The following is a 12,500-nucleotide window of genomic DNA, read 5'->3' as shown; positions in this document are numbered from 1 at the left end:
AAGTGTGCGTGTGTGTGTGTGTGTGTGCGCGCATGTGGCAGCCTCTCCCTAAACACAGAAGGACAAACACACTGACCCCTAAAAAGCCTCACACACAGACACACACACCACTCCAGAACACATATTGAGGGGAGGGTTTCCTAATCCTGGCCTTACCAGCTGTCAAGACCACATGTCTCTCACACACACACACACACACACACAGTTATTCACCCCCAATCTGTAGCATGTCAATTATTAAAGTCTAAGTGTTTTACTGGTCTTCAACTAGACTACAGACTGCTGCAATACAAAGGGCTACAGATATAACACACAAACATACACACACCCACACACACACACAAAGAGTAGACATATGGTGCAGTAAGTGAGGTCATTGGAGCTAGTTAGCTTTGTTTAATTTAAAACAAATTCCTTACTGTGTAATCGTCTTATCAGAGTGTTTATAACATAAACACAGTAATGATGCAACATTCCAAATGAATTAAAATTTAAAACTTTTAAAAATAAACAAAAAATTTGTTAAATAAAATTAAATTGAAAATATTTCAGACCACGTAGCTACTCAGAGTTTTGTATCTTTAGAAGTAAAAAAATATTGATTCAAAGTTTAAGATTAAGGTTGAACTGTTAAGGTTGAAATGTTCAAGCTACAACCATTAAAAGGCTGAAGCTTGAAATTCGGTTTGTGGTTATTAAGCTTGAAAGTTTAATAATTAATTATATTTAAGTAATTAATTTAGAGTTAATATTACTAATGTAGCTCTCTTTCAGTTTCTAGCAACTAAACTGGGGCCATGGCATTAACTGAGCATCAGTTTTCTTTTAACTCTGGAAAAAAACGCTTAAAAAAAAAACTGTTCAAATTTATTTTCTGCACTGGTTAAGAGAGCACAGGGAAAAATTACAGCTTCAAATTTCATCACTGTGCCGATGGAAGGGAGCCAAAACTTTTCAAACTCATTCTGAAAACATTTCCGTTCCCATGTGGTTTTGTTTAAATGCCAGAGTTACGCACTGCACTACATTCTGCTATTGTTGGCCGCCTCTTTATTCCTTTTTAGTTCAATAAACTTCTTTTAAACAAGTTTATTTATATTTATGTACCTTTTATTTGTCCAGTGTGCTTTTTATCCAGGCACATATAAAGCACACTGAATTACCTTTTGTGTATTAAATAATGCTGTGCAAATAAATCTGAGAATAGATCTGATCTAAACACAACTCAGACAGAGAGACAGACAGAGAGACAGAGAGACAGAAGACCTATTGTACAGCTTTTATAACCTTCATGAAGAAGACAGTAATGCTGTATGTTTAGGATCAGAGCCAGAACTGAATTTGTTCAATATCTCAGAGTGAATCAAGGGAAGAGTGGGACAGAGAGAGAGACACAGAGCGAGAGAGTGGGACACAGAGAGAGGGGACACACAGAGAGAGAGAGGGGGACACACAGAGAGAGAGAGGGGGACACACAGAGAGAGAGAGGGGGGGACACACAGAGAGAGAGAGGGGGGGGACACACAGAGAGAGAGGGGGACACACAGAGAGAGAGGGGGACACACAGAGAGAGAGGGGGACACACAGAGAGAGAGGGGGACACACAGAGAGAGAGGGGGACACACAGAGAGAGAGGGGGACACACAGAGAGAGAGAGTCTTTTTTCACTTCCCTGATGAAGACTTTCTGAGTGATGGAGAATGTCTGCTATCTTGCTATCTGCTACCACATTCCTTCTCACTGTCTCCCATAGCAACGATACAAATTAATGCTGGTTTGCTGTTAAAGCAATTACTGATCAGGGGAGTGTGTGTGTGCATCTGTGTGCGTGCGTGCACGCATGTATGTGTGCTTGTATGTTTGTGTGTATGTGTGTGTGTCTTTGTGTGTATGTGTGTGTGTGTGTGTGAGTGCGCGTGTGTGATTTCATGAAGTGTTTAATAGTCTTAAATAACTTACAAATGTTGTTCTATAATCACATTCTTCTCTACCTGACAAAGTGATGTGTTGAAAATAAAAACAGAATGAAACCACCATAAAAAAATTTAACACATCTTTTAAATATATAATATATAATATATATATATATATATATATATATATATAAACTGATTAAGCTATACACAATGTAATGTAACAGTAACACAAACAGTAACACACACTGTAACACTAACACACACTGTAACACTAACACACACTGTAACCTTTATGTAGCTAAAATTTCAATTAAACCAGGAACCTTTCTGAGGTTCTACAGCACCATATTATTAAGGGTCTACAGCACCATATTATCACACATACATCAAGTTACTTGCTCTGCTGCAGAATACAATCAAAGACAAATATAAACAAAGTTGAAAAGTTTATGCTAAAGTTATTCTTTTTCTTTTATTGGTTGATGTAATGAACACACCTGTAGCACTACTGAGGCCATTCCCCTCTCCACCTACACACAAGTCACTTGAGGGTCACATATCTGTATTAGATTGATGTGGTGCCATGTCACTTTTTACAAAGTTCTTTCCTACTAAGAATGAAAAAAACAAACACTTTTGTACATCAAACGCTGTGCTTTTGGACATCAACATCAACATCCAACCACTGAGCTGGAACAACAATAAGTTCAAAGTACAGGTGCATCATGGGAAAATGGCATCACGGTTTAATGGAGATGCGGTGATGGGAGGATGAAAGACGGGTGAGAAAGCAAAAGTTCCGACACACACTAGTGACTCAGCACAGGTTGTGTTCTCACACACAGACACACACACACACACTCCAGTTACAGAGATCAGTTATCAAACACTTGTGACGTGTCCCCTCTCATGGTTATTTTTCCACAATGCGATATTTAACACTACGAAAGACTCTGTTTAGATGAGAGAGAAAACCTCCACTGAAGCTGAAACTGACCACAGGCTACTGTTCCCCACTTCTGTTTTTCTCACCAGATTATTTTACACTTATTCATGTAGCTCTTATATAACATGACTTTAAAAAGACACAAAAATGAAGTATCAAGCTTAGAGTTGATGTTTTATTAATAATTTTACTATCCTTCCATAAATATTAAATAAGTATATCCTACAAAAAACTTCACTTAATTAATTAACACCACTTATAGCCGTATACACATGCAGTGAAGGATCTGTTGCTATAGAAACCATAAGGTATTAGTATGTATTCATGCATATAAACCTGTGGTTCAGTCTGAGCCACACTGCTCTGCAGAAACAGTTCACTTCTCACTAATCAGAACCGAGCATTTATCTGTAGTGTGATGAAAATGTGTATCGTGTTTGTGTTACTGTGTGTCTTAATGTGTGTTAGCATGCGTTTTGTGATAGCATGTCATATTGTGTGTTAAATAATGTTCAGAGAAATCAGATTTAACTTCATCGTTCTAACCCACACTTCCAACATGCCAGGACATTAATTGCACCATTACACCCAGCCGCCCACACACACCCACACACCCCACAAAGTGTGTGAAACTGGAGCTCAGTGTGTGTGTGTGTACTGTAGGACGACTGCACTGCTGTGTTTATGAACCCACTGAACCCAGTTTCTCCCTGTTGCCAAGGATACAGACTGCAGCAAGTGTGATTGGATTCAACCTACAAGAGTGTGTGTGTGTGTGTGTGTGTAGATAACACTGAGAAAAGGAAGGAATGACAAGCAGCTTATTGGAATAAGGTCCTTACAACACTCTCTCTCTCTCGTTCTCCTCTCTCTGTCTGTTATTCTCTCTCTCACGCTCCTTGTCTCTCACTCTGCCTCTCCCTTTCGATATTTTTACCTCCTCATCTTTTTTCTTTGTCTCTCTCTTACTGTCTGTCTCACTCTGTATAACATTTTCCATTCTCTCCTCATCTCCTGCACTGTATCGTTTTTGCTCTTCGCATCTCTAATGAAAACCTTACTACTCATTAATGTTGACTTGCATCCCGCATCCCATCTCTCTCTCTCTCTCATTATATATCACCCTCCCATTTCCCATCTCTCCAATGCTGCCTCTCTCATGCTTATCCTTCTGAAGTCACTTCCTCTGACCCATGAGGTCACACTCTGACACCAATGCTGATGTCATTAAGCATCCACTAAACCTGTTGCTATGGAAACTGCTAACTCAACATCCTGTGAGGATGGATTTGATGCGCGTGTGTGTGTGTGTGTGTTTGAGTTGAGTGTCGAGGACAAGTGTGAGATTTGAGAGGCAACCAGGCTATAGTCCTATATGGAGCAATGCAGCATTACAGATTAGGGTGGGTTCGTGCTTCACTGCTTTTCTGCCGCATTGGATAGTTCACATTCATGTAGTGCGCAAGTGAGAGTAGTGTAGATTGGGAATGGTCCCTGGCTTTTATGTGTTAAAAATGAAGAGCTCACTCAGCGTATTTCTTATGACTGCTTTTGTCACAGCAACCTCCGGAGTCTAGTGCCTTCCCGTTTCCATGACAACACTCTAACCAGAGAGGCAAAAGGAAAGAAAGAAAACGTAAAAAAAAAAACACCCAAAAATCTGTCTCTCTTCACTACCTCCTCTCCCTATCTCTCTCTTACAACGCTCATTCACCAGCAGTGAGATCATCCAAAAATCCGCAGTATGGGACACACACGGACATCACCCAAGGAAATCACCCAATTTTCCTAATGAGATTAACACTAATGCCTGCTAATGACTGTGGGCTTTGTTCTGAAAACCTACAACTCAGTAGGGCACACACACACAGACACACATACACACAGACACAGGGCAAATCAGCATGACAGTGACTCTGTGGATAATGATGTTTGTAGGTGACATTGTGATCTGTAGTGAGAGTAGAGAGCAGGTGGAGGAACACCTGGAAAGGTGAAGGTCTGTTCTGAAAAAAAAGAGGAATGAATGTCGGTCAGACAGAATACATGTGTATGAATGAGATGGAAGGAAGTAGAACAGTGAGGTTATAGAGGGCTGAGGTCAAGAAGGTTCAGGAGTTTAAGTATTTGGGGTCAAACATCCAGTGTGACATGGAGTGTGGAAAAGAGATGAAGAGGTGAGTGCAGGTTGGAGTGGGTGAAGAAGAGTGCAGGAGTGCTGTGTGTGTGACAGAAGAGCATCAGGCATGTTGTGTGTGACAGAAGAGTCGCACACACGACATACTTAGAAGAACATGATCACTGCCACACCCCAGGAGTGATGTAAAAAAACAAAAGTCATGTAAAACCTGGAATAAGGCAAATTTCAAAAAGAAATGAGTATTTACAGACTTCATGACCTAACCAAGTTTAAAAAATGATAAGTTCCAGGTTGTCCATTATATTCTAATCATAAGTCAGACTTATGAACAAACCCTGTGTCCTGTCCCTAATCAGTGACTGGAAATGAACTATAGTTAGGCGATTACATTTTTAGGCCTTAGCGCTGTGTGTGTAAAGCTACTTCAGGTCCTACAATTACAGTCAATTATTGCTGAGTTCCTTGAATCTGGATTGTGATTGTTCAGAAGGTGATTAATTTTATAGAACAGTGGCACTGACAGTAGGACACAGCTCCAAGTGAGAGCTTTAGGACATGTCATTCTTAATTAAATGAAACATGTAAGTGTTGCAGTGTTGTGAGAGGAATAAAATTTGGGTCGTGTTGTTAGAGAAAACAGTGACTCTGCTCGTTATTGACTTTGTGTGTGACAATTTAAATATTAAAATATTGTATAAAACGCATTATTACATCCACCACACAGACACGCCCTTTAACTGAGCTGGAGCAGCACAATGATTCAATCCCGGTCACTTCTTCCACCTTCTTCCAAATATAGACAAAATAACATGAGACCAGGTTGTGTGAAATTATGGGTAAACAGAAAGGGGAAGACGCATCAGATGTCTCAGGATTCATGTCTCTCTGTCTCTCTCTCTTTTTGTCTGTCTCACACACACACACACACACACACACACACACACACACACACACACACACACACAAGCACCCTCACATATGGATGACTGAGTGTGTCGGCAGCTGAAGGGAAAATGAGTGTCATTTTGTGCTCACAAGCAAAATAAAAAGGAGAGGAAGGGTTTACTGAGCCTACGCAAAAGCGCACACACACACACACAATCATCCAGCTGGGCTGTGTCTTTATGGGGAAACCAGTTGCTTAGCAACCAGAACTAGCAGCTGCCTCAGCATCCACAGAGAGACAGTCAGAGAGCGAGAGAGAGAGAGACAGAGAGAGGAATACACAGAGGGAGGGAGAGAAAGAATTGTTTAAAAAAATCAGCAAATGAAAGAGAAAAATAGGGAGAAAACTGAGAAAGAGAACACACAGAAACACAAGCAGCAATTAAACACATCAGACAGCAGCGGGTGGAACAATCTGGGCCAAGTTTGGTGTGTGTGTGTGTGTGTGTGAGAGCGAGTGAAGAACAAGACAAAGGCAGCAATTAGCTGCTAAAAAGGCTAGACGCTAATGATACAAGCTGGAGAAGCTGAGAAATCTCCGGCCTGTCTGTCTGGGTTGACGGGGGCGGGGCTTAACTTCCCATCATGTGACATCACACAGAAACTGTTACATGCTAATGGACAAGAGACTTGTTTTTATTAAAAAAAATAATATTAAATAAATGTTACATTTTATATTAATCAAATGTTAAGACACACACACACACACACAGATCCGACAGAAAACCATAAGTGTAGGAGGAGTGAAACAGGTTAATTAACAGCACTGACCTATATACAGGGACATTAAACACATTATTATATACACACACACGGAAACAAGCAAGGAAAGAATACGACACCTAACCACCTGTGCTTGTATGCTTGTGTGTGTGTAGTTTGTAGGTGCAATCTGTCTCTTCTGAATCTGTTCCATCTAGGGTTAAGAATTATTTTTCCTTGATGGAGACACACACTGTGTTTAGTCAGTTTATCAGTTCAGTGTGTGATTCCATGCTTCTCATAGATAGCAAATTTGCATATCTACTTCCAATAAAAGCTTATTTCAGGAAATATTCTTGATTTTTATTTCTAAGAGTGTTATCTCTGCTCAGGAGTCTGCTTTTTGTTATGCGAGAGGGTGTGTGTGTGTGTCCCTCACCTGTTTACCATCCAGTGTGTAGATTTTCTTGACAGCGCCGCTCTCCAGTTTGATGGCCTCAGTGATGTCAGTGAGAACCTGTTCAAACGAGTGTGCAGTTTTTTTGTTCAGCAGAACTCTCACAGCCTTCCTGGGTTTCACACCACTGCGAATCACTGTCACCAGCTTGGGCCGCACGAAGTCCTTGCTCTCACGCATCTCACTCGCCTGGCGGCTCGCTGCGTTCTTCTGAATCGCCTTCACATTCACGGACCAGTTCGGGTTCACGTTCTTTGTGTAGTCCACTTTCTTGTAGAAGTTCTCTGAGGCACACACATAGCTCTCTCCTGCAGGAAACGAGGAAGATAACGAGGTTCTAGAGTCACACATTTCATATTTTATTGTTTAGTTTCTTAAAAAGAGTATAAGCTGAAAAACATGAAATAATTCTCTCTCGAAAAGTGATTCTAGATGTAGTCTACTTTTTACAGTCTCTCTCTCTCTCACACATACACACATGTGCTAGAATAATCTTCAAAGAAAGTATCATTTCCACACAATCTCACACACACAAACTACAGTGCTAATAAGAATAAATCAGTATGTTTGTGCTGATTCAAACAATATTTATTCAGTTAAATTATATATTACAATGTTCCAGGTTACATTGGAAACAAAACATCACTGCTGCTGCTTTCTGTTCAGCAGACATACGCGTGTTCTCATACAAGTGTGACCATTAAACAAGAAGACGGTGATGATATCGATTCTGATGCATATCTTTTTGAAACAGGAAGTAAGGGTGAGATATCGATTTCTGATCAATTTTGTCAACACACTTTTCTGAGATTTCCGAAATTGTGATATCTTTATATTTCAAATAATTAATAATCTGATCTCATAACAGAACACAGAAAAAGCAGCTTTGTGTTTGAGAAAGAGAAATTTCCCTACAGTGCAGAAATCATCTGCAGGATCAGAGGATCAGGTTCCACTCCAGGAAAGAGAGGAAGTATTTGGAAAAGGAAATGAGAACAGATGAGTTTCTGATAAGATGCAAATGAAAATGAGAGTGGAGAAAACAGAGATGACAACTAAACAAAAAAAATAAATAAAGCTGAGATACCTCACATTTAACATACCTTTTTTCAAACTTAGCTAACTTTCCACTGGAAATTAGCTACCCAGTAAAGTGACAGAACAGTTTTATTAAGTTTTATTAAGGTAGCTAACAGTTTTGTTCATGTTAGCTACCTTACTGGAAAATGTTTTTATGTCCATAATGTTGCCTTAGTCTTTATTCCCTTCTAACACTGGTGCATTGTGGGTATTGCAATTTGCAATTGACTGTGGGATTTCACAAAATCATTAAAAATTGTCCAGCATGATTTATAATTATAAAATAAATATTGCAACAAAACCAAATGTTACTGAATCGAGCTACTTTCATTAGCAAGTTACTCCACATTAGTTAGATGGTGATGAAGCTAAACTATTGCATAGCGTAATTAAACCGTCCTTTTGATAATTCTGTTATAATGACTAATCACGTAGTTACACACACACACACACACCTTCCTCCAGCTGGTCGAGGCTGCTGATCTTGCATGTGCCATCGATGGTGAAGATGAAGCGGACACCATGTGGGAGATTGATGTTGTCAGAGAGTGATCGTGTCAGGTCCTCTAGCAGCGCATCAAAAGTGCGGAAGCGCTCGTTGGCCACTGCATAGACAATGCCACGGAAGTAACGGTCACCATTGCGGTAGAAGCGGACCTTCTTGGCCTTCTTCTCATTGGAGAGTGCCTGCAGCGTGCGTGTGCGATAGAAGCTACAGTGAGCGCTGTGCGTGGGACTTGGCAGGCCATTCTTCTCGGGCTTCCTGCGACATGACTTGTCACGCTCGTCAAAGTGTCCAAAATCCAGCTCCATGGCTACGGTGTGACCTTCAGCAGTGTGAAATTATGGGTAACTGAAAAGATAAGAAAAAGTGTGCAATCATTTTCTTTTCCTTTATTTATTCTGTCCTGTTATACCCTATTTTTTTGTTCTGCCATCATATTTGTCCCTTTTTCTGTCTCTCTCTCTGTCTCTCAGCCATTTTTTCTGTACCTCTTGTCCTTTTTTCTGTATCCTTTAGACAACATTCTTTTGAATGAGGACATTAATCAATTAGCATCCCTACACACAAACACACACACAAACAGTTTTTCTACTTTCTCTTGAAACTAGAGCCACATCCATTTGAAACAGAAAACTAAAGCATTAATATTTTATTTTTTCAACACAATCCTATCTGGACACGACCTTCACTTCAAAACACACACACACACACACACACACACAACTCAGATTCTGCTCTTAGGCATGAATATATGCGTGTCCTACATTCACTGTGCTGAAGGACACCCATGCAGAATGGCCTCTATAGAAACACACACGTTTGGTGCAGGCTACAGTTACAGCCATGTAGGAACAAAGGCTCCGTACCTATTGCTAGCATCATGTCTAGTTATTGTGCTTAAAATTTAAAGCCAAGTTATCTGGAAAATCCAGAAGATCCATTTTTAAATGTCTGAACATCTAATCATTTAGAAGAAGTAGGTAATGTGCTACATCATTTGGAACACAGAAGTCATGTGTGACAGTGATTTTGAGTTCTCTTTCAGGAAACCTGTTAGCTTGTGAACATATCAAGTGTTTTACTATGTGTGTATGAACACATCCACAGTGACAGCAACAGAGTCAGAGTAGGTGTGTTGATACACTACAAAGCACACAGACCCAGAAGTGAAACACACCGTCTGAAATCTCAGATTTCCACATGCAAATAACTTGCAAATGAGGATGTAAATAAACAACAACAACGAGAAACAAGTAGTATATATACTGTTCTTACTTCAGTAACTTTGTTGTGTCATGATTATTAATTTTTATCATAGTTCTCTCGTTCCGCTCTTTCCACTTTCTGTCCCTTTTTTCTTCTCTTTCTCCAGATTTCTCTCTCTGGTTTCTCTCTCACTTTTCATACCTCCTTTCTCTCTCCTACTTCTCTCTACTTTCATCTGAATCGATTAACATCTTTTTCTAACACATTTTGTTTCTTTCTTTCTCTTGATGCGTCTCTCTTTCTATCTGTCTGTTCACATCTGAGTAAGGCAGTTTGGCACTTTTTGGGGAACGAGTGCCAGAAGTTGGAAAAACACAGCTGCTTCTTTTCATCACTAAGCGAGCTGTCCATAGTCCAAGAAAAGAAAAGAAACAAAAGAAAGAAAGAGAGAGAGAGAGAGAGAGGGAGGTAGATCAGTCACAAAGCTTTTTACTTCAAAATATTGAACAGCTTGGAAAGGTTACATTAACTTAAGAAGAAATCTAAAGACACACACAGTTCATGGACTACAGAAATCCCTTCTACCTTGTCTAAAAATTGTCTAAACAAGTTTCTAAAAGCAAGTGTCCCACGGTCCATTATATTATCATAAATCAATGTACACACACTTCCTGTCCCCCAACAAATCAATATCCTCTAATCAATATCTAAATATAACCTTTAATCCTTCTGTTGCACTAAAGTGACACAAAGACACACCTATGCCGAATGGCCTCTATAGGAACACACACAGAAAGAACATCCAAGAGTGTGTCCCAATCCACACCCCCATTTACTGTAGGATACCTGCTAGTGTCCATCATTTAAACATCCTGAAATGCATTATGGGAATTGGTAATTGTACTCAGTGTTTTCCCACATGATCACAAAATGACAGACATTGAAAACAAAGTGTATAAAGTGTGGTTTTTTATGTCTTCTCTCCATCTTAGCATTTGTTTTTTTTTTTGTCCAGCTGTTCTAACACAACACACGTGTCATTCCTGTCCTTGCTTGTCTAATGCTGGACATGTCTATTCTGTCTTTATCCCTTAACTATTCTCTTTTATGAATTATAGATTTTCAGAGTTTGCTTCAATTCAGTTTTGTCCTCAGTTCTCCTAAAGAGGCTATGAATAAGAAACACACACACACACACACACACACACACACAGGATGGAGCAGATTGTGTGGGTTGAGCCCCCTTTTAACAAATCCCCTTCCTTCCCCTGGAGCATTTGGAGGTCTTTTGAATCAGATTTATCTGTTTAAATTCTTAATGCTGCATTTGTACTGTTAAAACCTTTCATCATGAGAGAGAGATGGGGTGAAAGAAGAAGAGCAAGAGGGAGAGGGAGCAAGCGTGAGTGAGAGGAAGTGGGAGAGAGTTAGCAACCATGAGAGAGAGATTGTGTGTGTCCTGTACAAATCGGATTAAAGATGAACAAAAGAGTGGGGCAAACAGAGCAGGGGAATTAATGAGCTACCACATGAAAGAAATTTGTCTGTCTGTCAATCTTCATTATACTCCATTATACTACAGTACCCACAGTTCTGTGCAAAAAAATGTCTTCCTTAGAACAAAAATCTGACTTCATGTTAGCATCTACTGTAGATCACAGATAATGTTGATTTAAAAAAAAATGTTTGGTGTAAAAACACTATGTACTGTAACTCAATGACACTGTGTAACACAATGACAGTGTGTTTAATGATAGTCTCTGTTTTCAGTTAACAATTGGTTAGAATAATTGATGTAGGACAACCATATGCTTTTTTTTTATCTGATTGAAATATATTCTAACAAATGTAATTGATTCTATTCCCCCAAATATAAACAAAGAAGTTGACCCTGACCAAGCAGTTAATAAAGATGAATGAATGAATGCTGTTAACTTATTACACAGCAACACAATGTCATATTATCTTTATGTTTATTTTACCAATCATGTTCATGAACATGGTTTTACAGCGTGTCTGATTACTTGCTTACTCCCACATGTAAATAAATCCTCCCACAAAGTTTCTGTCCCAGTCCTGATACACACCTCTAGCCTAAACGAGAAAAAATGTTCACCACCTATTCATATCTGTATTTGTATCATTGTAAAACACACTACCTGATCAATAATTCTCACTAGATACAGTTACAAAGTGTACGTACTGTACGTTGTGTATAGTGTATATAGTGTACAGTTACAAAGTGTACGTACGTTGTGTATAGTGTATATAGTGTTTGATTTGAGATACAGACATTAGAGCATTTGAAGCACAGCCAAACTGGTAATGTGTTCCTAAATCTTCATTCGATCTCTTATTACATAAACATGTCTTTGCGATGAAGTAACCAGACCTCAAGCTAGCCAATTACCTATTAATCTCAGCCTCTTTTTTCATGAAGGAAAATAATACAAATTACAAACCACAAATTCACAAGACATGCATTTCGTCTGATTTCCTCTTTAGGAAAGCGGGAGATATCTTTTTCACAGTTCACAGACTTATTGTGCTGCTGTACATGACTGTACTTAATATACAGATTTATCACTTGAAAAATGCATTGT

The 12,500-nt window shown here is 39.3% G+C and overlaps 1 protein-coding gene across 4 annotated transcripts in view; it reads right to left on the bottom strand.

Moving 5' to 3' along the window:
• LOC113646850 (neuronal migration protein doublecortin) overlaps nucleotides 1-12,500 on the bottom strand; it is a 21,443-nt gene that overhangs the window by 6,317 nt on the left and 2,626 nt on the right. For all 4 annotated transcript variants that reach the window (XM_047809316.1, XM_047809314.1, XM_047809318.1 and 1 more), the window contains exons 2-3: nucleotides 8,642-9,039; nucleotides 7,089-7,414 (exon numbers count right to left, since the gene is read on the bottom strand). In XM_047809316.1, the coding sequence (XP_047665272.1) occupies nucleotides 7,089-7,414; nucleotides 8,642-8,999 (684 nt within the window). In that variant the 5' untranslated portion in view covers nucleotides 9,000-9,039. The remainder of the gene's footprint in view (nucleotides 1-7,088; nucleotides 7,415-8,641; nucleotides 9,040-12,500) is intronic.

Source organism: Tachysurus fulvidraco, chromosome 26, assembly GCF_022655615.1.
Source record: "Tachysurus fulvidraco isolate hzauxx_2018 chromosome 26, HZAU_PFXX_2.0, whole genome shotgun sequence".
NCBI lineage: Eukaryota > Metazoa > Chordata > Actinopteri > Siluriformes > Bagridae > Tachysurus > Tachysurus fulvidraco.
This window is presented reverse-complemented; position numbering and strand designations above follow the sequence as displayed.